The sequence below is a fragment of the Coturnix japonica genome, chromosome 9 (assembly GCF_054131305.1).
Source record: "Coturnix japonica strain WE chromosome 9, WE-NBRP24, whole genome shotgun sequence".
NCBI classification, from domain to species: Eukaryota; Metazoa; Chordata; class Aves; order Galliformes; family Phasianidae; genus Coturnix; species Coturnix japonica.
Window position 1 is genome coordinate 299,191 of NC_140671.1, and position 26,009 is coordinate 325,199.

A 26,009-nucleotide genomic window follows, 5' to 3' on the forward strand; every position below is an offset into this window, starting at 1 on the left:
GTGGTCCAATGCGAGAAGGAGACCGTGAGGAGGGAGGGCTGCAATTGGTTGACTGCGGTGCTGGCGGGGCGCGATTGGCTGAGCTCGCTGAGGGGCTGCGGAAGCGCGCTGCGCTGCGCTGTGTGGCGGCGGTGCCGGCTGTGGCGGCGCGATGTGGGGCGGCCGCCGCCTGCTGCCGCTGCTCACTGTGTGTGCGCTGTGTGCGCTGTGTGCCGGCACGGAGCCGGGCGCTGTGACCTGCGGGTCGGTGCTGAAGCTGCTCAACACCCGGCACAGCGTTCGGCTGCATTCCCACGAGGTCAAGTACGGCTCCGGTGAGCACGAGCGGGCCGGGAGCTGCCAAGGGGCGGGAGGAGCCCTGAGGAGGAGAGGAAATGGCGGGAGAGGGGCAGCGGGAAACGGGCGGGAAATGGGCGGGAAATGGAGGCTGCGGGGGGTCGGGGAATGAGCCGCACGTTGCTCCGAGCTGTTACCGGGACAGCGATGGGGATGTGGGGTGGGATGGGGTGGGAGACATGGCGGGGGGGGGCGGCAGGGCCGTACGGCTGGATCCGCATCTCCTGCCTTTGTGGTGCTTTGTGCTCCCTGAGGTGAGCCCTGTGCTGAGACAGCGGCCTCGGTTACGTTCTTCAGTGTGGAGGGTACGGTACCTGCATTCCCATTGGAGTCAATAAAAGGACTGAGAATGAAGCGTGTTCGTAGTGTTGTCACACCTTCGAGTTTAAAGCAGCTTCCTTCCGTTCTTCCAGGACTTTCTGAGCTCCAGAAGCGGGTTAGGTCTCCTGCCATTTAATTCTGTTCCAACAGGAAGTGGGCAGCAGTCAGTGACAGGAGTTGAAGCTTCAGATGATGCCAACAGTTACTGGCGGATTCGTGGGAAGACGGACGGCAGCTGCCAGCGTGGAACCCCAGTGAGATGCGGGCAGGCAATACGGCTTACTCATGTAAACACAGGAAAAAACTTACACACTCATCACTTCCCATCACCGCTCTCCAATAACCAGGTAAGTGGCTCTAAATCATAAGTTTTTGTACAAATAGTGCGTGATTGAAATTGACAATACCTCTTTCCAGATTTCTTGGTTTTGAAGAATCAGTCTTAGATACCAGATGCCAGAAATAAGGCATCTCTGGATATGCAGAGTGGTTTCCTAGAGACTGATTGGTCTGTCACTTATTATCTTGTTGAAATGGGGCGTGGTTCTGAGTATAAACTTTTATTTCATATTCCTAACAAACAAGTTTGATTTTCAATCGGTGTGTTGTCACTGACACTGCACAGACTGCACAAGCTTGAATTAGCATGACCCTATATTATTAGCTTCATAGGTACAAACTATTGCAGTTCTGTTTTCAAGTGGTTAATCACTTCTAGCCATCTGATTTTTAAGTCTGTGCTGAGTCTTAAACAGTTGGAGCTGAGCCTACCGGGTTTATGAAAATACTTGGAGTTATGTGGGGGCACATAATAAAATCTGATCTCTAACTTTTGTTTTAGCAGGAATTTATTTGCCTTTGTGGTTGGCCGTCTTTATTTTTTAAAGGGCCATTCAGTCATCTGTTCAGCAGTGCAAACCGAAATAGTTGTTAACTTGTAATCTTGATATAATAAAAAAAAAGGAATACAATTAATGAGTTAAAATGTTGGGACCTTGTGATTAAAAGCTGCAGTGATAACTGTGAAGCATTGTGCTACAAAATTAGATACTTAGTTACAAATTTGTTTTAGCAGGGAAATTGATGTCACCATTAGTGAAATTGTTTTACAGAAGGATTGCTCTGATCTCTGTGCTCGAGTTGTCTTTAATTCCTAATGTCTGTTGTGGTTTGTTGGCACTGCGCTCAGGTTATGTGGTGGAGTTTGTAGTCGCAGTTACTACTTCTGGATTGAATTGCTGCTGACAGCAGGGCCGTGTTTCTTTCCTCTGCATCCTTGCCTTTAAATTTTGCTGGCTTTGTGGCTGTTGTTTTTGTGTGTGCATTGGCTGTGTTTGCTTATATTTTCACTTCAGGAGATTTGTGTTTCTAACAGGAAGTAAGTGCCTTTGGTGATGATGGTGAAGGAGATGACCTCGATATATGGATTGTGCAATGCAGTGGGACACACTGGGAGCGGGAGGATGCAGTGCGCTTCAAGCACGTAGGAACTGAGGTGTTCCTTTCAATCACTGGGGAGCAATATGGCCATCCCATTAGAGGCCAGCGGGAAGTTCATGGCATGCCCACCGCTAATCACCACAACTATTGGAAAGCAATGGAAGGAGTCTTCATCAAACCCAGTATGGACCTTGCAAAACATGATGAGCTCTGAATTGCCAGAGGATCCAATAAGGTTCATCCTACTCCCATGTTCAGAGATGCTAATACTCGGTCTCTTAAAAAGTCCCACCTTGCCTAAGTGATAGACTTTCTGTGTTACTGAAGGGCATTAGTTCACTCTAGGAATGCTGCACTTCTGTGGGAATGACATCTGCCAGGCTAAGACATTTTACGTTTATTTAAAACATCCTGTCTAAATCTTCAATCTTATTTGGTGAAACTAGATCATACGTGTTAGTTCTCTCTGTCATTTGTTTTGCCGTTACTTCTCCAATTCAAAAGAAATTGAAAAAACAAAGTAGTACATCTCTGTAGTCCCAGGTACCGCAAAACTTTGTATTTTGTAATTTTTTTTCCAGTTATAATTAAATATTTGGAAACTTATTTCTAGCTAGTGAGAGAATGCTATTTATGAAGAGATGGAGTAAGTCTAGAAAGGGAAAATAGTTCTTGCTGTCTCTTAAGTGAGTCAAATTCTGCTACTTCCAGAAAAATATTTCAGTCCATCTGAAAATTGCTTCCAATGTGTTTCATGAGTTTTGTTGTGTATTTATGGAAAAGTTGAAAATACTGTGTATGTTGAAGTAAGAGGACGAGTTTTTATTTCTTACCTTTCTCTGAAGAAATCTGTGGGTTTTTTTCTGCTGATTGATTGTGATACTGCTGATTCTCAGACGGTAAGACTTGTGCTCTAGGAACTGGTGCAGAAGGCTCCTACTTGTTTAATTAACGTTAGAATTTTATAAAATTCCATGTGATATGAATAAATTTGCTTTATGTTGTTCTTGCATGTCATTGCAAGCTCAGAATGAGAATCCAGGTGAATAAGCAGTGGGACTTACAGCCGTGTGGGGCTCTGCTGTGCGAATCCAGGAGAGTGTAAATCTTAGAAAATGGTTTGGTCCTGGACTTTGAACAGAGGGGTAATCTGTAGAGCAAGGAATCTTCATTGCATGAGGCATTAATTTCTGTGTTCTGTGGAAAGAATGGAAAAAAAATCTAACTCTTGAACACTTTTATTCCAGTGTATTACAAGAAATACTGACTGAAGCACAAATTACCAGACATTTTCTAATTGCTTTAAAGAGAAAAACTCAGTAAGTGAGTGTGAAAAGTCAGCAAATTCAGGTGTTGGTTTTTTTCCATGTATAACTAGCTTACTGACTATGGTCCCAATTAGTCAGTTAATGAAGGAGGAACGTTATTTGCTGCTTTTACGTCTCCAGTTACATGCTGTGGAGAGTGTTGATGCAGTGTCATAGGTAGTTTCATTTACATTTTATACGTGTACCTATACACGTGCTTCATATGCTGATCCCTCACACACTTGTGCTGCACAGAATAGCTTCAGTTTTAATTCAGGGTTTGATTCCAGTGAAGATCCTTCGTATTCTGCAGAAGAAGCAGCCTCTGTTGTTCTGTGATATTCTTCGAAGAAGGTAAGAGTGTTTTTCTGTTAATCTTACGGTATTGAAGGATAAGAGGCATTTTGGAGATGAAACGAGCTGGTATTGCTTTGTGTTAGAAGCAAACCTTTCTGTAAGGTTCACTGGTATTCCCGACTAATTGTTATTGAAGTAATAAAGGATAATTACTAAAAAAAATAATATTAATAAATAAAAAGTAAAAATTGTTTAAACAAGCTGCCCTTTCCTTTAATAAAAAGAAGGGCTTTTCCTCTGAAGTTCCTTTATGAGAAACTGCAAAAAAAGCAGTAGCACTAACAAAGTGAAGAAATGAATTTGGCAATGAGTTCTCGAGTCCTCTTTAACAGAGGGCTAAAATCTTTATGCCTAAACCATATGGCCTTAGTTTGGTGTTTGCCAGCATGCTTGTGGAATACTGGTTTGGCTGAGGGAAGGGTAGATCGGTGTGGCTCATCTTGGTCTGTGTGCCAGTTTTATTTGTTTCGGTTCCTGCTGCAGAAGTTGTGCTGACAGACTCTGGGATAAGCCTAGTTGAGGAATGTCTGAGGAAAAGTCTGTTACTGTTGTCACATAAAGCATGTGAAATGCACAATACAAAAGTTATGAGCTGATGTAAGAAATGCAGGGGCTTGGAGCTGTGAAAAATGATATCTTGTGCAATTGCAAATGTGCTTTTCTTTTTATATAACTTTTAGATTTATAAGATCTTAATTATTGTTTAATGCCATATTGTATGATTTTAAACTGAATTACTACAATTTCAAAATCTCATTCATGTGCCTTCATTATCTCTGACTGCCTACGGTGCAGCTTTCCAATGCACTCTCCACAGCTGAGGACTGGAGACTTAATCTCCATTTATGTATTGGGTTTTTTAGTTGCTTTTTTTCCATATGACTTTAATAATCTGACGAAAGCTGTTGAGAATGAAAGTAAGAGATGAAACTCTCCAACACGTGGATATGAAAGTCTCAAATGTTTTGCTGCTCTTTTTTCTTTTTAAGGTGGTAATCTCAATGTTATTGTATTTCCTTCCGAAGTTCTCTGTGCACTTAAATGTCAACTAAAAACTTTTTGTTTGTTTGTTTTGCTTCTGTTGATGGCAAAATAGAGTTCTGTCCAGTAATTGACAGATGCATTCTGGCTTCTTGCTAATTGTTCAATACAAGCACTGTGTGAGGTGTGCCAGCATTGCCCGCACAGAATGACCCGGGTTGGAAGGGACCTCAAGGATCATGTAGTTCCAGCCCCCTGCCCCGCAGGGCACCAAACATACACATTTACTAGATCAGGTTGCCCAGGGCCCTGTCCAACCTGGCCCTAATAGACTAGAGAGGTTTTTGGGAAAAGCATTGGTGGGATCTTCATAGTTGTTCTCAGTGAGAATAATGCGTGAAGCTGATTACTCCGTCCTGCTTAGGAAACAGTGCTTTTGATTACCTGAATTAAAAACAACAACAAAAATTGGGGGGCGTGGATGCAGGCAGGGCGGTTGTGAGGAAAACAAGGGGACAAGTCGGGAAGGATCCTCCCATGAGCGCAGCGCTCCATCCTAAAGCCCTGCTGGATCCGGCCGCCAGTGAGCGCTGCTGTCCCGCCGGCTGCGGCGCTTCGTGCCTGGGCTCCCCGGGGGGTTCGCGCTCCTCGGGGGATCAAGTCCCAGCCGTCGGCCCTGCGCTCAGCTCAGCTGCTGTTATTTCAAAGGGAAATAACATTAGCGTAGGTTGTAGGGTGATGCTTTGGGCGTTTCTGTTCGCTATCTTTCTATGGGATCCATAAAGCTCTGCCAAGGCTGAAGTGTGTTTGCTTAAGGTAGACGTTTAAGGCAATTAGCTGTATATTGAAACTAGGTACGGATTTCCGTTTCAGTAGGGGGGGATGAAGGACACAAAGGGATTATTAATGGGAGGAGAAAACAGTTCCGTGCCTGTATATGACAGACCCATCACATTTTCAGAGATCCTGAAAGCAAAAGCTAACAATAAAACGACCTGTTTCCAGCTGGTGCAAGATGCATTTCATATTAGCGGTAACGCTACATTAATGCATCTTGTCCCTGGCATAACTGACTGCCTGGCTTCCCTCGGCTGCTGCCTAGACCGCTTCCCTTGGAGGGTCCTGTGCAGTCCGGGTGACAGCCGAGCTCCTCTCCTATCGAGCTGGTACCGGTCTGAGAGCTGCTGGGGCACGATCTCCCTGCCGTGCTGTGGGGCTGCAGGTCCCACGTCCTTCCCTGCCGGCGCGGCTGTTGTCGAGGGGCTTTGCTTGACAAACGGGGTGTTTGCCAAGAGGGTGCAGTTCTTCTGTGAGCCCACCCGGCGGTGGTTCCTCAGCGTCAATTGCCCGTTACTGTTCTTTGATGTGCAGCGAAAAGATGCTCTTGGTGAGGGGCTTTCCGCGATCCCGAGTAGCGGCGTTTGCAGCCTGCTCCTGTTGGCAGCGCTCTTCGGGTGATGGCTGGAGGCTTCCTCCCAGCCCCGCTCGCCCGTACCCGAAGCCGTCCTTACACCGTGCTGCACCGGGCACTGATGCCGTCTCTTTATGCGGTCTCACCCTCCGCAGCGGGGCGTGGAGACGAGCGGGGAGGTGCCACTTCTGCCTCCCGCACGCAGCCACGTGCGCTGCCGGCACGGTGCCTCTGTCCGCGACAAAGTCCTGGCAGCGACCTCCCTGAGTGGGGGCACGCAGGAACCCCCGGGCACCCTGAGAGCTTGATTCGGAGCTAAAGGCGTCCGGAGGGCTCCTTCCTCATACCCTGCCCTGTTCTACTAGGGCTGGAGAGAGGGTTTCCAGCCTTCTCCGTCTCCTGGCATTGTGGCAGAAGCGCATTATCACAGTGCCCTCCCAGAAGTTCCATAGTGGTGTAGCGCGGCGGCTGGTTTAGATGCAGAAGGCGCGTGGGGTGCGATGTGATGGCTGTACAGGCGCAAGGGACGTGTGCCGCTCATCTCCCGGGACAGAGGCGTTTTCTCCTTAGGGTGCTAATTTTTAGCTGGGAGATAAGCACCTTCTTTCCTATCCAGAAAGGAACAGGTGATTGTGACTTTGACTGCTAAAAGAAAGACCCTCCCCCAGGAGAGCTGCAGGGGGAAGAAAAGCCTGAGTTTCTCAGAGACTTTCAGTTTCCGGACCCTCTACTCCCCCTGGGTTTTAACGCTTCCTTACCGTGCCGCCCGAAAGCGAGCGCCGGCTGCGTGCTGTCCCCGCAGCTGTGCAGGGCAGTGGCTGTTGTCCTGCGGGGACGGGGAATGAGCGAGGAGGATTTGGGATTTCTGCCCGGTGGGCCGGGCGGGCTGAGGCTGAACGGGACCGAGCGGCTGCCGGAACGCGCGTGGAGGAGACGCGCCGTGCGAACTGGGCTCAGGAGGGGGCTCGGCACTGCCAGCCCGTCCTATAACCGCAGCAGCCCCCTCTGCCCCCCGTGGCGCTGCTGAGCCCAGCGGCAAAGCGCTGGAGCGGAGCTTCCGACGGCTTCGTGCCACGGCGCTGGGTTGCCGCGGGAGGGATGCGGCGTGGTTGTGCTGAGAGGGCGGACGTGGTATTTTCGGCACCCTCCCGGGGATGCTGGCGGTGCTGACCGGAGCTCACCTTCCTGCGGCGGGGGAAGCTGCCCGCCGCTCTCCGGTTCGGCGAGTAAAGCTCGGTCGCCTCCCACCGGCACGGAGCCACACCGATAAAACGGCGGAGCCGGCCGTCACCGGTTGTCCTTTTAAGAGCTAGGCGCACGAGGTCCCTCTGAAATCCCAACGCAGTGCAGCCGATTTGCGGGGCCCGGTTCCCCTCGGTGGCAGCTTGCGATGTGCTGTTCTGCACCGAGCCCCGTTCTTACCGGTGGTGGCGGCGGCAACGCGGCTCTGCCCGGTTCAGCCTTCCCGAGCTTCCCGTGGCGGCGGAACCCGAGCAGAGGTGTCCTCTCCCCGTGGAACACGCTGACCCAGGCGGGCACAGGCAGCTTCTCGTGCCGGTGGGAGCCGCTGGCTGTAACCTGCTTGTGAAGTGTGCTCTTGTTCCGGTGCCATTCTGCTGGTCGAGGCTTTAAAGCGTCACCACGTTCTCTGCTCCCTTATTCAGGATGCAAATGCAAAACAGCATAGCTTCGCTTTTCCCAATTGAAGTATTATTACCCCCACCCCGTCCCGATTTAAAGGCTCTTTTGCTTTTTCAGTGTCTGTGTATTGGCTTGGTGGATTTTCTTGGTTGTGTTGGTTTGATTCATTATTCTTTTGTGTTTGCCTCGCAGGAGGAATAGTGCGGGGGGCAGGGGGATGATGTTTGTGTGGGAAGAAGGAAAGGAGAAGATGGAATCGATTTTGATAGAGAATGTGGCCAAAGACTGAACAGGGAAATGGCAAAACTGCTCCTCAGCTTGATCCAAACACCGCTATAAATGCTCCAAAATGAGTCACTTAGTACTGGGAGCTATGGGGCTGTTCTAGAGGAATCTTTCATTTTGCTGGTGCTCAGCATCTGTAACAGCTTGCTCATGGAAGTGGCCTCCTCTGCCTCTCCAGAGCTGTTGATAGATCTGTTTTCTTCAGGTCTGGAAGTCTTATTTTTTCCTTTCTCAGAGCAGAGATGGGTGCTGGTGGTGGTGGGTTTGTTTTGTTGATTTTTGTTGTTAATAATTTGGAGATATGGTTGAGGTCTAATTGTAAAAAACGAAAAGCAACAGACTTTTCTGCTATAACCCAAAACTTATCCTGGAAAATGATGGAAATTCACGGTGGAAGAACAAAACAAAGTTTATCTTCTTGCATAGTGCAATGGAGGCTTTTGTACAAAGTGTAATTCCCTACTGATTTTAATGGGGTGAACTGCTGGTAAGGATGTAGCAGCTCCTGGCAAACATGTTGCTTCTCAGCAGAGAAGTGTTTGAAGAAGGCAAAGAAGAGGTCTGACATTTTTGTTGTTGTATCAGGGCGATTCCTTAAAATAGTTGCTTTATTACTGGTATATTATTATCATTGTCATTTGATCATTCTGTATGTCTAAGGATGTTTACTAGACCTCAGGAGGTTTATAAGATCTGAGGTTTACAATACAAGGCATCACCCACCTCCAAGGTGAGTAAGCAGGATTTCTACCAAATTGGTGTTAGACACTGAGTGCTGGCAGTGTACCCAGCTCAGTGCAGTGTACCCAGCTCAGTGCAGTGTACCCAGCTCAGTGCAGTGTACCCAGCTCAGTGCAGTGTACCCAGCTCAGTGCAGTGCCATGTGGATGATTTTGGTTTGCTAATAACTTCTCAATCAGCCACCTACCTGCTGTTCTGCTAGCTCCTTATGGCAGAGATCTCTGTGTGTGGAGTTTCTGGTGACAGTACATTAAAGAGAAGAGCACAGTTCTAAAGCTGTGAAAGTTTGAGGTACTTCCCATCTGTTGACTTCTGAGCAGTGAGTACTTTGTAAGGATGTGGAGCTACTAGATCCAGGCCTTGCTAGGGAAACTCACTGTTCTGAGGAAGGGTTTAGATAAAGTCTGATGAGTTGTGTGCTGATAGAGTGAGGTTTCAGCTGAAAAGCTGGGTGGCTAATGCCACTGTCAAGCCTCCAGTTTCACCACCTGCTACTCCCTTTGGGTGGCAATAGGATGCTTAGTAGAAGGCTTATTGGGAAGAGAATATGCTTTCAGGTATCCCATGTGAGTGGGATTCTCAGAAGATAACAGTGAATTGTGGTTGGTGGGCTTTTTGTTTGTTTGTTTTTCCTAATCAATTTCAGCCAAGAAGACTCTAGGATTTTTAAATTATTATTATTGAAGTATGCCTGGCCTTCTTGCTTAGCACTTTGTTTGTCATAATTGCCAGAACATATCGTGACTTTGGTCCGTGTTGGATAAATCTTGAGGGTGGATGTGGAGCCAGTAGCAGGATATAGCCCTAAAACCCAGCAGCCTTTGCTTCCTGCAGGGAAGTGGCGGTTTGTGGCAGCCCTTCTATAGGCAGAGTGACATCCTCCACTGCAGGAGAGTGAGCATAAGGCTTTCTAACAGTTGGGGGGTCGGGTGGGGTGCGGAAATCTATTGTGTATTGGTTTCCAGTAAATATATTATAAGCTACCTGGTATTATTAGGTCTAATCACAAGAGTTTTCCTCTTAAAGCTGTGGCTGGATTTATGTTGATCACTTTAAAACAAATGTCACAGGTATATTTAATAGAAGTATGTGTAAAACCCCAACCCCCAAACAGTATTATGTAACCAATACAGTATTTAAGTGCCCCCTGTGTAAACTAACCAAAAAGCCTACTGTTTGCCTTCTTTGCCTCTGTTGTGTATTGGTCAACCAAAGCCAGGCAGTCTGTTTGCTGTTCTGATTACTATTTTAAAAGGCCAGATCCGTAGCATCATGTTATCTAGAAAGTGAAAAAGACTTAAACACCATTTTCTGGGTGTAGAGGGCTCTGGGGCTGAGTGAGAGCCCTCTCAGGGGCTGCCCAGAGTGTGAACTGCCAAGCAAGCCTGTGCTGTTTGAAAGCATGCACACACAATGTACTTTGTCCTTTTATTTTGGCATGTTCAGGGCAGTCCTTCTCAGTGACTTCACAACAGCCTCAGCCATGGGGTTCAGCTGAGCTCAGCAAAGGTGAAGGTGTGTTAGTATGAGATCGTGGAGGTGGTGGAAGATGGTGATACATGTCTAAAGGTGGAATCAGGTGAAAATTAAGAGGTGGATTTCCTCTTGCTTTTAGCCAAATGGCGTTTGTAGGCTTTCCTCCCTGACTCATTGTTATAGATCTGCCATCAGCTCCTTGCCCAGTCAAATCCTTTATTCAAGGTGCTGGATCTCAGGAACACAGTGGTTTCCCATTATTGTTAAAATCTTTAGCCAAAGAGATGTCCCTCCTTTTCAGTAATGCACCAAAGTGGAAGTAATCGCCCTTTTTTTCTTCTTGCATTTGTCCTTTCCTGTTTCATTCACCAATTGAAAAATGGCTAAAGAGCAGCCCCCATTTCACCTCCCCTTTTCCGTGATTGACTCAGCAGCTCCTGGGACAGAGAGAGGAAAGGGGCCTCGAGGTCACAACCTTCACAATCTTCAAAGCCCCTGCCGCTTCCAGCAGCTGTCACAGCTCTCACTGACCATATCCCCAGAAGGTCAGCAAAAAAATAAACACTGGGGCCCAAATGATCCCCTTCTCATGCAAACTGTCCATTTCCCTCCCCAGCTCCCATTCCATGCATAGCTCACACATTGGAGACCCCCTCGGATTTGCACAGAGCTATGCAAGAGCAAAATGCCACAGAAAAGAAAAGCAGAAGGGCTTCCTGGGCAGGCAGAGAGGGGAAAAAGAAAAGCAGCTTCCTGAGCTCTCCATGCCCACCCACAGGCTGCTGCAGCCATTTTGTGTGTGCAAAGCCTGGAGGTGAAGCTGGGGAAGGGGCTGACTTTACCTTGGGAGAGAGACTGCAGGGAAAGATTCAGCTTTGATATCTGCTGGTGCATGTGAGAGATGGAAGAAAGAGAGAAACCAGCAGAAATAGGAAATTAAGCATAGACTGGAAAAGCCTTTTCATCAGGATTAGATTGCATCCCCCTCCTCCAGCTGGTTTGCTTTCAGCACTCACCTTCCTCTGCAAAAACTCATGATGAAGCAGAAACGGGGTCGAGAAGTGCAGGTTCAAAAGGCCAGAGTGGAAAGGTCCTTTGCTAAAGGAAATACCCTTCCCCAGCCTTCTTTTATAGAAGTATCCATTTCACCGTGGCCACTAATAATCAGAGGACTATTTCCTGGCCTTCCCAGCACAGCTTCCATCCACACCACTGATCTGAAGTCCATTATTGTAAACCGTTCCTCTCTCACCCCGTGCTCCCCCCGGCCCCGCTGCTGAACCCAGCACCGGGACAAGCCTCGAGCCTATTTTTCAGGCTGTGCGGCTAAGGAAGACACTCATTTCCATTTTCACCCTCCTCCCACAAAGAACAAGCAGGCTATTAGCGCGCTGGACGGCCCGACAAAAACCCGTCGAGGGGCCGCGGCCGGGGAGGCAGTAGGGGCTGGAGACCTGCAAGAAAACTCGCCCGGAAGAAAAGGCAGCGTCGGGAATGTGGGAAGACACTTTATTGACGTGGATGGCCGAGGCCGACCCGCACTCCGCGCCCTGCGCTTTCCGACACAGCGAGCAGCGCGGCGACCCCCGCCCCGCTCTTGCGGCTCCCGGCGGGACGGCCCGGCTCTTCCCCGCCCGCTGTTACACCGGCTGAGCCCGGCTCTCGCCGCTCCCCGGCGCACTGACGCCCTTTCATTATTGCACTGCTCGCTGCGACCGTGACAGTAGTGCAACAGGGAAAGAGGGGCAGCCCGCCCGGTGGCCCCGGCAGCCGGACTGGGGCACGGAGGGAGAGCCCGGGCTTTGAGGTGGAGGGGGAATTTCTTGGCTTTGTCCCTAAGCTGGTCGCCTCCCCTCGGAGTGATGCCCGTGGGGCTGAGCAATGGGCAGGGCCGGGGTCGGCCGAGCAGCAGCCGTGCTGTCGGGATTCTTTCCCTCCCGCGCCCATCGCCGCCGAGAAACGCGGCCCCGTGCAGCCCGGGGAGAAGCTATGAAAGCCCTGCGGCTGCGGCCGCTCCGCCGCACCCTGAGCAGGCCCCAATCCCCTCCCACCACCCCTCTGCCTGGGCCCCAGAGGTCCCGAAAGAGACCGCGGCGACCACCTGAAATGGAAGGCAAGGCCACCCACCCGGCCAGCCCGGCTGCTGTCAGCCCCCAGCTGATTTCTCACAAAGCGGAGAGGAGATTGAGATTGAACACCCCCGGCCCTGCTCCTTTCCCACGTACCTCCGTAAGCAGCTCTTGGAAAGGCCTGGGGGCAGTGCCCAGCTCTGCCGTGCCTGCACCGAGCCCGGGCTGTCAGGCCCGGACGCATTTGCCAGGCAGAGGCCCGAGCTTTGTTTAGAGGTTATCGGGATTAGAGCCTCGGGCTCTTCGTGCAATGCTCTGCTTTGCTCAGCACTGGTTTTCGGGTACAGGAACAGCCGAGTGTGGCTATATATCTCCTCCCATCCCTTGGTGGGTGTTTACATCGTTATGTAAAATAGGCACCCTTCAAACATCTCGAGACTTGTACTGTTTAAAATGGAGACGTGATGGGTTTCTGCAGTTTCGATCACTGCTTGTGCCTCTTAAATACAAGGCCATTTTGAATCCTGTGTGATAACATCAAAAATATGCCCATTACTCACAACTTGAGTCACCACAATAGCATGATTATTTGTCACACATAACATCTCTGCACAATTACTTGCCTATCTAACAATGCTCGGTATTTCACAACTTTCCCCTTAACTCGACGGGCACATAGGATTAATTTTTTCTGCTGTGGCTGTCTTCTCTCCATGAAGAATGCCCTCAAAAGAAAAGACCCTATAAGCAATATTGCACTACTACCCTGAGCACAAAAGCAGAGGCAATATTGATAGGGTCTCATCCTTAAGGTTAGGAAGCTGGATAATGTTTCTTGCGACAGGTGATTGGAGGGAGCTTCATTCCATGCCTGTAAATGGGGAAGGGGTAAAAAGTTAGAAAGCAGCGCAGTGCCCTGTGGTTTGCAGCACCATGTGCTCCCTGGAGTCTGTGATGCAGGAATGGATCAACCCTCTGCCCCCCCACTCTCTCCCAGGATGTACTTAACATCAGTGTGGACTTTTTTTCCAAGGAATCTATACCTCTGTCTTCAGTTCTCACATTTCTTCTGCATGATTTTCTCTCCTTCGTTAACAAACTCAGTCAATTAGCTGCCTGAGCTGTTAGACGCTGGGAAGAGCTATTTATTTGATTAACCGACAGTTGTATTTTGAACCTCTAAGTAACAGGCATCAAGCACACAGAGAACTTCCTTTCCAAGGCTGTCCAACTTAGAGAGCCCAGTGTTTTTAAAAATCCCACCTTTCATTGGAAATCAGGATTAAGTACACACCAAAAATTAGAAAGCAAAACAGGATCTCTAGGGCTGCTTTTTGCTTTTGTTTTTTGCCTGTTTCCTCTCCTCCCCCAGCACCTTTCTGTCCTAGGCTGGATGGCACAGCCTTCAGCTCAGGCTGGCTTGGTGCTCAGTGCACCAACAGCCACAGAAAAAAGTCCCAGGGAGAGACCAGCACATCTCCAGCTTCAGGGCTGCTTTGTCATCTAGGCTCTTCCTCTGCATCCTTGCTCCCAGTAAACCTGCCTAGTGTTTCCATCATGTAGGACTACTTGAGAGCACAGAGGAAGATGAGGGAAACTTTATTTCCATGCCATCCCAAACCAGCTCATTATTCCGATGCTGTCAGATTCTCTTTCCTCAGCTTACTTTGCAGTGGATTAAATAAGAGCAGTAGTGAAGAGACAATCCCCTAATTCATGGTTTCCTGGCTAATTTATGCATACCACATTGATCTGGTCTTTACCATTAGAGATCCCTGGCATTTGGCGTGCTGGTGTGAGGCAGCCCTGCACCCCCTTTGATGTTGCCTCACTTGCCCAAAGCAGCAGAAAACCAAGTACTGACAGAGAAAAGAGAGCAGGAGAAGCTCCATTAATTGTTTGTTTTTCTAATGGCCTGATACACAAAATCTCCAGTTTCCACCAGTCCCTCCCTATCACCGTCCTTTGTGATGATGCCTGTTGGAAGCAAACGTGGATCTTTCTTGCACATTATTTATTTGTATTAACCTTTGCTCACACTAATTAAAAGGCCATGTTCACAGAGATTGCTGTAAGCAGCTCAGAAGAAGTTTTATCAAACTTTAGTATTTCTGTTACCTTGGCAAAACCTCAGGTTTTAATCCTGCCACTCTGCTGCTCAGCAATCCCTGCAACCTAGACATCCAGTTGGGCTGAGAACAAAAAATGATGCAACTGGGCTTGGCCTTACCTTTCCATCTATTCCCGTCCAGCCTCTACTTTGCTTATGTTTACCACGTGTTTTTCACTCTTCAACCTCGACGTTGTTTCAAACAAGACTTATGCTTAACACACCCCATTTAGCTTCTCCAGTAGCTCAAAGACAAGCCCACTGGTGAGTTCACAGTTGAAACGTGCAATTCACACACCAAGTCATGTTGCTAATGCATCACTAATGTTGGGGAAAAGCACAACTTGACAATTTCTACACAACCTCAGAATTTTAGTAGCTGCAGAAGCTACAGTTGTAGTAGGAAAGAGTAAGGGATGTAATTAGAAACATCAGTCAGAAGTTAAGGTCCAAAGAAAGGCAATTAAGTCACAGTGTGTTTCTGGATCTGCACTGAGTGCCTAGATGGGCCTCAGGAATTTCTTTATCTCCACGTGGTGCACTGGCACAGGACAGCCCACCTTCCTTATTTATTTATTTTACAAGACAGGAAAAATAAAGGCTGCTTCCATCAGCAATAATATTTCCCCAGTTTGCAAACAATATGCAAAGCCTGGGTCAATCCATGTTCTATAGCAGGGAGGCATCTCTGGAATGTATATGGGGGTTATTTTAAAATAAATGTTTAAACACGAGATTATGAAATGCACGCTATTTATACTCCAGGAGGCTCAACATCTCTAGATATGTTTAGAAACCCCTCTTGCCTTTAATCACAGTTATAGAAACTGAATGGAAATGTCACCCATACTAGTATGGAAATAACACTCTATGTTGCTCAATAATTGAAGACATTTTTATTTTGGCAGTGCTGGGGGGGGGATCTTTAACTGTAGTGGAGTTCTTGCTTTCTGTTTAAGCCCTCTTTTCTGATGTAGGCAGAGAAGCAGACTGAAGTGTCCCTGTGATGAAGCTTTGGGATAAATATAAAGCAGTGAATTGACTCTCAGAAGCTTGGAGGCCTCATGCTCCTTGTGAGAGCAGACCTCATCTTCCCTGGCTTAGTTTGGAAGCCATTTCCCCTTCCATTCCTCGCTGTTTGTTTTTTTCTTGTGGTTAAAGGTGCTACTTCGGGCAAATGTGTTTTTTAAATATTCATCTCAGTTGCAACTTCACATAATGTGGCAGGACAACAAAGCCTCAGTCCAGCCTTGTTTCCCTGCTCACAGCCATTTCACTAGCCTGGGGAAATGAGGCCATTTAAAAGCCATCTTGCAATTAAATACATTACATAGTCCTCAATACATTTTCTGCAATGGAATTGATGCTGTTACCAATGGTCAGAGCCAACATTTTGAAAGCAGCTGAGAGTTGATTTTAGACTTTTCCATTGTTTTAAAACTGAGAAGTGTTGCCTTTCTAATTCTCCCCCTCCCCCCCCCCCTTTTTTTTTTTATTTTCTGAAAGAGAATTCTTAGCATTCCAATCCTGACTCCTTAAGTCTATCTAGCAAGTTACTACATATCCATCCATAGAAAAAGGGGATTCTTGCTTCCACGCAAGAGCCAACCTGTCCAGGTGTGAGACTCCGGAGAGGAAGGGCTGGAAGTCCTCCCTGAGCACACAGCTTTGTGTGCCTCACCCGCTGGCCTGGGGACTGTCACCCACTACCACTTATCAGTGCATTGCTCCGATATAGGCTGACATGTCGTCCCCTAAAATCAGGAAGGATTACACTCCAAAACGTCCCGCCATTTGATTCTTGCTTATAATATTTAGTTTGTGGGTTTCAATAACCCTTTTCTCAGAGGCAACATTTCCTCAGCTGGCAGAAGCCAGATCTGCGTCAGTGAGCTCCATTAAAAGGAACGACAGGGCTCCTTAAACAGCCTAGACTTTGTAACCCCACAATACGGCTTTTCTGCATGGTGTTTACCAGTGCTCTGCTGTCTGATGGGAAAAAACAACAACAAAAAATACAACAGCAACACAAAATGCTCATGGTACGAAACACAGGAGCAAACTGAGGGCTAAATCCTATCTCTGGAAATGACAATCCCACTCCTGGCCCTGTGTGTGCACGACAGCAGCACTCTCGGCACTTGCCTCCACTGGTGAAGGCACAGCATGGGGCTAACCTTGGGGCTCCCCAGCCACACTGTGAGCCCCCAGTGGCTGTTCCCTGCAGCAGGACATGGGCTCCCCCCATTAAAATCCCAAAGGCCCTGAGTAGGGTAGGGGCTGTGCGTCTTCCCCACATCCCATCCCTGCATCTGGGGCCGAGGGGAAGGGCACGAGAGGGGAACCATCAACCCCTGCCCTCCCCAGCCACCTCTTGTCCCCACAGCACCCGAGAGCTGCAAGAGCGACCTTAACACAGATCGAGCACTAAATGCAATGACTCCAAAAGTCCCCCTGAAAAAAGAAAAAAAAAATCGCCTCTGAAAACTTAAACCATCTGATTTCACTTTCCGCTCCAATTGGTTGTGTAGTCAGGGCGCAGGTCTGGCCTCCTCCACCACACTAATACTCTATGTGTGCTGCCTCCACAGAGGAGGGGTTCTTTTAACAAGTTTATGCAACAACAGGATGGAGGCTCTGCCGGAGCCCTTCCCCCCGCAGCCCGACCTGATTCCCCGCATTCCTCCCTCGCCCTCCCCCTCCGACCCAACTGGAGACAAACTCTGGCATCTCCACACACATGCAAATGGTTTCCCTTGCACAAATACAGACTCCTGAAGGGGGCCTTTGCTTCCGAACCCCCCCCGCTTTTTTTTTTCCTTCGCTTTACATTCCTCAACCAGGCAGGGTTAAAAAAAAAAGAAGAAGAAGAAGAAAAAGAAAAAAAGAAAAAGAAAAATGAAAAAGGAGAGAGAGAGAGCAAGTGGGGAACGGAGAGTTTGGAATGTGCAGCCTCCATCCCAGGCCCCAATCTGCAGGGATCCCCGTCCTTTACCCTCACACTCCAGGGCCTTGCAGGGCTGTGGCTCGGTTCCCAAGCAGGCAGCCCTGGGAAGGTGTTCCCTATCCTCTCTGTGAGCAGGACATGGTCCTTGTCATCACCCATGCCCTCCTCTACATCACACGCCTCAAGTCCCCTTGCCCAAGGGAGGTTTCCAAATGCAGCTACCATCTTCTTTGTAAAGACCCAACTTTATACAGAAACACAACCACACGCAGATTCCCTTCAGGACTTCTCCACCACCAAGCAAGGCTCACATGGCTGGGAGGCCATCTTACAGCCTGGTATCAGCACCACCACGGCTTTTGCTGCCACTTGCTCCTGCTCCCCAAACAGCTCCACGCAAAACATACTCCACATGCACATGGCCCAGCACTGCCTGCACCAATGTGGCTCCCGGCGCCTCACTGGGCCTCCTCGTACCCTCTGTCCTCCTTGGCCAGAGGCAGTGCCTGGCCCTTGCGCCTCCACTCTGGTCTGTGTTCTGTTTTAATGGATGGTGGAGGCAAAGAGCCCCCACCCACAGAGACTTTACAGATTTCACTTTCTCCTACTTGTTAATTAAGCAAAAATTAGGAGAAGAGGAAAGCGCCTGTGCTAAACAGGTCCCCTCATTCCTTAGCGAGCACAGAAATGGCAGCCGTGCTACATACAATGCAGGGATAAAGGGAAAGAAGAGCTCCAGAGGGAAGGAGCCATGCAGGGCCGTGTTACCTCCACTGAGGCACGGGAAGCATTCTGCAGCCACTGCCAGTCCCCCAGCCTCCACTTGGGAGGGCTCAGCCTTCTTCGCTGAGGGAGAAGGGAGGCCGGCAGACACAGACACCCAGCAGAAATACGGGGACAGAGAAGGTGTCTTTTGTTTGCTCCCTGCTCATGGAGGAATAGGAAAGTAATACGAGGGAACACAGCTTCCCCTCGTCCTTCTGAACTGGGATACCCACCCCCCTCCCTTTAGGATGTGCTCCACCATTTTCTGACTCTCTGTGGCTCACAGCCTGCAGACCCTGGCCTGGCTCGGGGTGTGCAATCCAATCTGAAAATGCGCCTTTACCTAGATTTAATTTCCCATATGATAGCTCTCCCCACCCCCACCCTTTGCTCCCAAGGTAACAGCTCAAGGCTTCAGGAAAAAAGAGAGAAAGGTCCCATCCCCCAGCCTCCAACCCCCTTTCTTAGCAGCTGCAAGTGAAAATACTATATCTGCCTCCAACTACACCACGAGTGACAGTCACCAACATACTGTTATTTAAAGATCAATTCTGAAAGCAATGTCGCTGTTCCTAGGCCTGCACCATCCCTGTGTCTCTCAGACCCACTTCATGTTTGTTATTCAGATGTGCAGAGAAAGATTGTCTTTTAAAATGCATTGATTATTATGTGCCTCCTTTTTTATGTAAAAGAAGGTATCAATATTGCTTTAATCGCGGCAGTAATTCCTCTAAAAGTGAAATATGATGGAATTTGAAAAATCCATTGATAGGAAGCAAAAATGAAATTACCCATGAACACACACACATATGTATTAAAGTCACTGAATTCTCTACACAATAACATGCTTAGGTTCATAAAACTAATTTTGAAACCAGACACAAGGTAATGCTCCAACTTGGTCGGGGTATTTTTAAAGGTGGTGAATGCTCTAAAGGAGGACAAGAGGGCTGTAGGATGTGAATAGGCCAGCTTTTTATTTTACAACTTGGAAACACAAACCCACGCTAGTGGCAGAAAGGGCAATCCATTTTGTACACTGAAACAGACAAAATGGGAAACAAAACCCAAGGAATTTCAATACAAGTACTCAGCTTACACACAAAGCCAACAAACAAACACGAGGGTAGGGATTTTTTGGTCAATTTCTACATGATCTCAATTTTTTTGTGTGCACATCTGAGCATTCGTGGCAGTGTGTATGTGTGTGTGTGTGTGTGTGCGTGTAAGAAATCAGAGCAGGGGGATGGTTCCCTGCCAGAATGTATTAAATGTCTACAGAATCCCATCATGTCAGGGGCCGAGTGTGCAACAGTAACTGATCATGAGGATGTATTAGGACTGGAACCAAATGCTTTGACAATATTATTGCACTGCTTTATTTGTGCAGACAGTAGTGCAACATTGTCAGAGCCAGCGATACCAGCAGCCACTGTCACTTCTGCACAGCTGCCCTGCATCCTTTTGTAAGGGACTGCTACATTACAGTGTTACCCACAATAACGTTTTTATGTTTAGCCCCCAGTAAAACTCTGCATGACAAAGTTTATTTGCGATCGTAATTAGACAAGGTAAAAAAAAAACAACAACAAAAAGTTAGTAAAAAAAAAATAGAAAGGGAGGGAGAAAGAGGAAGAGAGAGAGAGAGAGAGAGAGAGCACTGTTAGCACTGTTAGCACTGTTAGCCTGCCTTGTTAACCAAGGCATTCAGGGCTTTTCCTACACGCCCAGTGTATCTAGGCATGGTATGTTATGAAGGTTTTATACAATAAAATACTTTGCTACAGTAATGGAGAATAGAAGAGGCTTAACTCAGCATCCCCAGATGCACACGTTTCCATAAAACCCAGACTGGCTGCTCAATGAATCTGGCCTATGCAATTGAAATAAATCACAACGCCAGCCCCTTCCTGTTCCTTCACAAGTTTTCTTAATTGTGCCGTGTATTTTGCAGTGGTTGACCAGCACAGACCAAAAAGCCCAGGACGGTGTAAATACACACTGGATGGATTTGCTATGAAGGAAAAACGTTACAGAGATTATTAGACTTTTGTGTACGAAAATAGTGTCTGTGCTTCCATCTCACAGGTACCTGAGTGACACCACTCAAAAATAATCATCACAGTCTAAATGCTGCAGATACGTAGAAACAAATCAATAGCATGAAATCCCCACAGCTACTGGTAGACACCACCTTAAATACAGATGGAAATGTTTCTGTAAGGGAAAAAGACTATAAAGAAATCACTGTAAAATTTCTATGTAGATATTATGTGGAAGCATGCAGAAATTCAAGAATGAATTACTCACAAGATATTAGTAAACAAATCAGGTAACGTGATGCCCTGGAAACCCCCAGAAATGCCTAGAGCTCATTTTAAATAGAATGTGTTTGAATTATTCTATCCCTTTAATACATAAGTACATATAAAATGTGTAACCCAGAATCTCTCCTTATTCAAAACCACTCCCACATGTATAAAACCTTATTTCACACACGTGCATAAATACACTGAAGGAGGCATCTATTTTAGGGTTGTTTGCCCAGTCTGAACAGGGTGGGCTGCTAAAGGGGGTCATGTTTCTGCCAGCCAATGCCCTTTTAATATTGCACTGCTCATCATAATTGCCAGTAGTACAACAGAAAAAGGGCTCTGGACAACAGCATAGTGCAGAGACTTCCCAATAGAAATGATAAATCAGTTAGAAACTTCTCCAAGTGATGGCCTTCTGTGCAAGGTTTACTCTAAAACAGATCCTATGACATTAAAAAAAATAGAAAGAAAAAGAAAAAAAGAAAAAGAGAAAGAGAAAGAAAAGAGAGAGAGAGAAAGAAAAAGAAAAAAAAGTTTGCAAGAATCAGACTGACCCAGTACCATTCTTTAGAACTCCATTTTCATATCTCATGATACATCCTGAATGAAGTTCAGCAAGTTTTTAGATAAGCCTGTTTTAGGGGCTTCTTTCAGTGACAAATGTACTGCACCACAACATGTGGACCAAAGGGCAGAGCTGCACCGTGCTGCTCACATTTCTGGACCTCAGCACGTTTCAGAAGGAGGTGCAATGAATTAGATTAAATGCTGTCTTAAAGACACAGTGTGGGAGAAGTTCTCATCCCTTCTATCACTTGTATCAGAATCATCTGCTGAAATAATTGCTATTTATTACGGATGTCCCTGCTAGCAGCTCAACTCGCTTCTATTTATTTTGGAGCACTGAGGAAGTTTTGCTGTTTTACACAAGCATCCAAACAAGCTTCCAAAGCAGCTGCCAGCCAGAGGGGCAGAGCTCTCAGAGCCTCTCCTCGCACTGACTGAACGGTGCTATTGAATCTTTCTTTCCTTTTTTGAAAAGAAAATGTGGGCACGAAGGAGAAAACTGCAGTTAATAATTGCAAATTAGATATATCCCAAATCTTTCTTGCAAAAAATAACATTTAAAAGTCAACTTGAGAGCCGTCAGGTTTCAAACTGTTACCATTTGTTTCTTTAAACAACTTCAAACTTAAAAGCTGGACAATGGAACCACCCATTAAATGAGACCACTGGAGGAATTATAACCTAACTTTTGACTTCAAAAAACGCAAAGAAATTAAATGCCAGGAAATCCAAACCTGAAAGCAATTTTCCATAAACCGTACAGACCAGCCAGAATCGTCCCAAGTGCTGACAGGAATTAAACTGAACTGAGCCTGGGCTGAGTGAGAAAATCCACTAAATGAATTCTAATTGTCAACTGTATTGAGCAGCATTCACAGAAAGCCAATTGGTTTGGAAACGTCCCAACCCAATTACAGTCTTAAACTGTATCACTCTCCGGGTTCATTTTAGTTTTGTCCTCCCCTTTTTTTCTTCGTACAGTGATTTCTCCCTAGCCCAGAAGCCGAGGCTGCTTGGAGATGGAGAAACGAGAAGGAAAGAAAGAGAGAAGGGAGGAGAGAGGGGAGGAAAAAAGACAAGGAGATAAAAGAAGAAGAGGGAATCGGACGGAACAATGTGCCCGGAGCTCTGCGGAGCCGGGTTTGGTCACTGCGGCCCCAGGTTCGTGTCCGAGGCTGCGAAGCTCCGTCCCCGGCCCGCAGAGCGCAGCGCACCGAACTGCGGAACTGGGGCAAAGTGCAAGGACGGCAAAGAAACACTTCGGGCTGCGCACCCCGGTTTATTGCAAAAACTATTTAAGCAAAGCATTAGTTTTACGAGATTTAAATATTAAGCCAATATAAATACTGGCTGCAGATAGCGGGTGACGTATTGCTTCGCTCTTAGGGGGCTTCGAGCGAAAAACAAACTAAAAGAAAAGGAAAAAAAAAGAAAAGAAGAGGAAAGCGAAGGATCCGGAGCTGAGTGAGCGCTACGAATGGACGCGCTGCGCTGCCGGGCTCTGCACGGCTCGGGGCCGCTGCGCTCCCCGCCCGCGGAGCACAAAGGAGCAGCTTGTGGCTCGTGCTCGGTGTCTCAGCAGTGTCGGCACGGGCGGAATATGGCGAGATGGAAAAGCGAACAAACAAACAAACACACAAACAAACAAACGCCCCGCACCAGCTCGGTCGCAGCCCGCGCGGCGCTGACTGACGGACGCTCCCCGCCGCATCCCCGCTCCTCCCGGCCGTTCCTGCCCGTACCGGCTCCGCGCTCAGCTCCCGGCCCCGCTCCGTTTCCCTCCGCCCGTCTCCACGCTCCGGTTCCGTTCTTCCCTCTCAACGCTCCCGTGGGCGGGAACAGCCGGATCCGCTCCGCGCTCCGTGTCCGCCCGTCCCGCCCCGCTGCCCGCGGCCATTGGCTCAGCGGGGCGGCGCTCCCCGCGGCACCGACCGAGCGGCGGCGGATCCGGCTGGTGCCGCTCAGCCCGAGCCCCGCACGGCGGGAAGTTGCCCCAGGAGGCGCCCAAACAGGCGCCCACACACACACACACACACACACACACACACTCACACACACACACACACACGATGCGCTGCTCCCCGCTCCCCGCTCCCCGCCCGCCCCGCTCGCAGCGCGCAGGGTCCGCCCGCTCCCGGACACAGCGCGGGCCAAGCGCCGCACACCGACCTCATGGCGCCCCGCTCCAGCCTCCATCTTTGACTGGTTGACATTCAGCTCCTGCCTGACCAACTCCTCATTAGCATACCGCCCCACCATTGGCCCGGCCCCGCGCTAGTTTTTGCCACCGCCTCTCCCATTGGCTCGCGGGGAGGATATTTAAAAATATTATCCTCGCTCCCATTGGCGGGCGGCCGCCGACGTCACGGCACGCTCTTTATTTTAACAATGAACGCACAAACACATTCTTCCATTCACAAATTTCTCGCTCCTTTGCCGCCTTTTCTCCGGGCACATTTTCATTGATTGTTTGTTCCCGCGGACCCGCCCCGGCCGGATGAGGGGCCGGCACGAGGCGCGCCCGGCGCATCGCATTGATTCTCCTGTGCTCGGTAGCGGCGGGGTCGGGACACACGACTCATCTCCAGCGGCCCCTGGGCTCAGCGGAGCGGCCGGTGTCACCCCGCTCAGCCCGGGACACGTTGCGAAGCTCGAGCTCCTTCCCGCTAATAGAAAAGCCGGTCCCGCCTCGTCCAAACTAATCCTGAGTCGGTGGCGTTACACGAGCGGTCGTTGCCTTGGCCGGGGGTTCCGTGCTGTGCTGTGCCGTGCCGTGCCGTGCCGTGCCGTGCCGTGCCGTGCCGTGCCGTTCTGTGCCGTGCCGTGCCGTTCTGTGCCGTGCCGTGCCGTGCCGCCCTCTCACAGCCTCACCCCGGGCCGCTTCTCGCTGGGCAGAGCGGGGCTGCGAGCGCGGGGAGCCGCGGCCGAGGGAGGTGCGCGCTGTGAGCGCCCGCAGCCCCACAGGGATGGGAGAGAGACTGCGGCAAAACGGGGACAGGGGATGGGGGGGGGGGGGGGGGGGGGGGCACTGCCCGGCGGGATCTGCCCTGAGAACTGTGAGACGAGGATTTCCTGGAGAAAAAAAAAAAGTGTGGAGGGGCCGGAAGAGCAGTTGGGGAGCAGCCTCTCAGTCTCTCTGACATCTCTCAGTCTCTCATCTCTCAGTCTCTCTATCAGAGACGCGTCTTGGGGAGTTCCTGGTTTTGAAAAGATTCCTGCTGCATTGTTAAGCAAAAAACTCGGTTTGTGCAGTTGTTTTCACCTCTGAAATAAATAGCTCCTCCCGTGGAATCAGCTATTCAACCGCTGGTTTCAACAGATGTCGTTCAATAAAATGGTTTCAAAGCTCAAGTGAGGCCAACTTCGCAGCAAATGAACTGTACAAGCTTCAAGAATGTGATACCCTTTTGTAGATAAAAAGTAGTTGTGTTTCTTTTCTCCACTTTGCAAACATTTTAAACATTTAGTTAAAAAAATCTATTTTCCTTTCGTTTGTTAACTACCTTTATACTCAACCCCACTGATACACAATCCATGGGCACGGGAGGTAGAATTTTACAATACGCAAGAAAAAGGATATTAGTTTGTTGTTATTTTGTTTAATAAACGAAACTTCCTTTGAGCCTCTTCTTGGGCTTGGGAGGTGGTTCTGATTTGGATGCTTTCTCCATATCCGTATGTACATGGATGTGTGGCCCCCACGCAGATATTGAACCCGAGCTGTGAGCGCCGGGTCTGGGTACTAATGGGTGGGGATTGCAGCAGTGGATCTCTGGCAGTGTTTTTGGAGATGGGAGAGAAGGGCAGTGGGCTGTGAAATCACACATTCCTGTCCAATGGAGCTGAAATAATGGTATTGTTCTCTGGAAAAGAGGTTGCTTTTCTCTTCTCCATTCTTCCCCTGATCTGCAGGGACCTGATTGTGCAGTTAATCAGCAAAAAAGCGTTTGATGTAAGGCAGGGCGTGAATTCAAAAGGGCCAGGGGGGATTCAAGAGGGATTCTTGTGTCTGTTAGATTTTTTTTTCCTGATTTCAAAATGGGAGGCGTTTGAAAAGCTGCGCTGGTCTCTCTTCAGAGATCCGGGTTTGTAGTGAGTACCAGCACTAATTATATCGCTTTCTTTGTGGGTTTGACACTTTACTGCCGGGGAAACAGAAAAAAGAAAAAAAAGAAAAAAAAAAAAAGACAGAAAGAAAGAAAAATAGATATCTTACAGCAAAACAGAAAGGTGTCTTTCCTGGAGCAAAGGTGAGCCCCTACATCCCCACAGTTAATTCCTTCAGCTTGCAATCGCTCTCCAGAGTGCCTCCTCACGCAGCCCTGCTTAGTGCTCAGCACTGAACAATTCACTAAAATAAAGGCTGTGGGGATCAGGTAAGAACCAAGTTGGTTTAGTAGCTCCTGGTGGTGACCTGTGCCCTGGGAATGACGTCCAGCTCCCTGGGGCTGTAAGGACGGAGCTTTCCTGTCCCACTCACTGCAGCCTCTTCCCAAATGCTAAGAATATTTCAAACACGTTTCTCATTTCGGTGCTGTTGTTTCCCAAAGCTCTTAACAAAATGCTTCGTGCTGGTTTCTGATTTTCTCTCTTCCCAACTCACAGCATCTACATTTACACAAATATGTAAATTCATTGGGATCCTTTTACTTCACGTATTATTCCAGCTACACAGGAAATGACACATCCCAGAGAAAGGCAGCTGCCTCGGATGTTCACGTGAAAGCCGTGGGACTGTGCAACACGCTCCGAGCAGGTTTCTCAGGTTCACTTTGGCCACAACATAAATGAAATGAAGGAACATTCCCAGCCCCGTGGCTGTGCCCAGCTCCCCCCGGCCCCGCTGCGGTGCGCGCTGTGTGTTCCAGGGCTGGGGGACATCGGGGAATTCTTTGGAATTCTTTGCTGTTGTTTTGCAGCAAGTGCCCGGTTCTGCTCCT

The 26,009-nt window shown here is 48.5% G+C and overlaps 2 protein-coding genes across 3 annotated transcripts; one reads left to right on the plus strand and one right to left on the minus strand.

Moving 5' to 3' along the window:
* The first annotated feature begins 99 nt into the window (after positions 1-99).
* Positions 100-4,876, plus strand: SDF2L1 (stromal cell derived factor 2 like 1). The gene is made up of 3 exons (XM_015877552.3): positions 100-314; positions 808-1,004; positions 2,033-4,876. The coding sequence occupies exons 1-3, from the start codon at positions 152-154 to the stop codon at positions 2,309-2,311; spliced, it is 639 nt and encodes a 212-aa protein (XP_015733038.1). The 5' UTR covers positions 100-151; the 3' UTR covers positions 2,312-4,876.
* Positions 4,877-12,928: 8,052 nt separating this feature from the next.
* On the minus strand, positions 12,929-23,265 carry LOC146759631 (uncharacterized). 2 transcript variants are annotated; one of them, XM_085555451.1, is made up of 2 exons: positions 22,812-23,265; positions 12,929-13,236 (listed from the first exon to the last, which is right to left on the minus strand). In XM_085555451.1, the coding sequence occupies exons 1-2, from the start codon at positions 23,263-23,265 to the stop codon at positions 13,226-13,228; spliced, it is 465 nt and encodes a 154-aa protein (XP_085411577.1). In that variant the 3' UTR covers positions 12,929-13,225. The 2 variants fall into 2 exon arrangements, with proteins under 2 accessions (XP_085411577.1, XP_085411576.1); XM_085555450.1 differs by having other exon boundaries at positions 22,729-23,265.
* Positions 23,266-26,009: the final 2,744 nt, after the last annotated feature.

What these genes read in the sequence shown, in the direction of transcription:
- LOC146759631 (XM_085555450.1), bottom strand. Translation starts at nt 23,265, where the DNA reads ATGGAGGCTGGAGCGGGGCGCCATGAGGTCGGTGTGCGGCGCTTGGCC. An exon ending in CGCGGGCTGCGACCGAGCTG is followed by an intron (nt 13,237 to 22,728) that starts GTGCGGGGCGTT and finishes CCCCATTTACAG; the next exon opens with GCATGGAATGAAGCTCCCTC.
- SDF2L1 (XM_015877552.3), top strand. Translation starts at nt 152, where the DNA reads ATGTGGGGCGGCCGCCGCCTGCTGCCGCTGCTCACTGTGTGTGCGCTG. An exon ending in CGAGGTCAAGTACGGCTCCG is followed by an intron (nt 315 to 807) that starts GTGAGCACGAGC and finishes CTGTTCCAACAG; the next exon opens with GAAGTGGGCAGCAGTCAGTG. An exon ending in CACCGCTCTCCAATAACCAG is followed by an intron (nt 1,005 to 2,032) that starts GTAAGTGGCTCT and finishes TGTTTCTAACAG; the next exon opens with GAAGTAAGTGCCTTTGGTGA.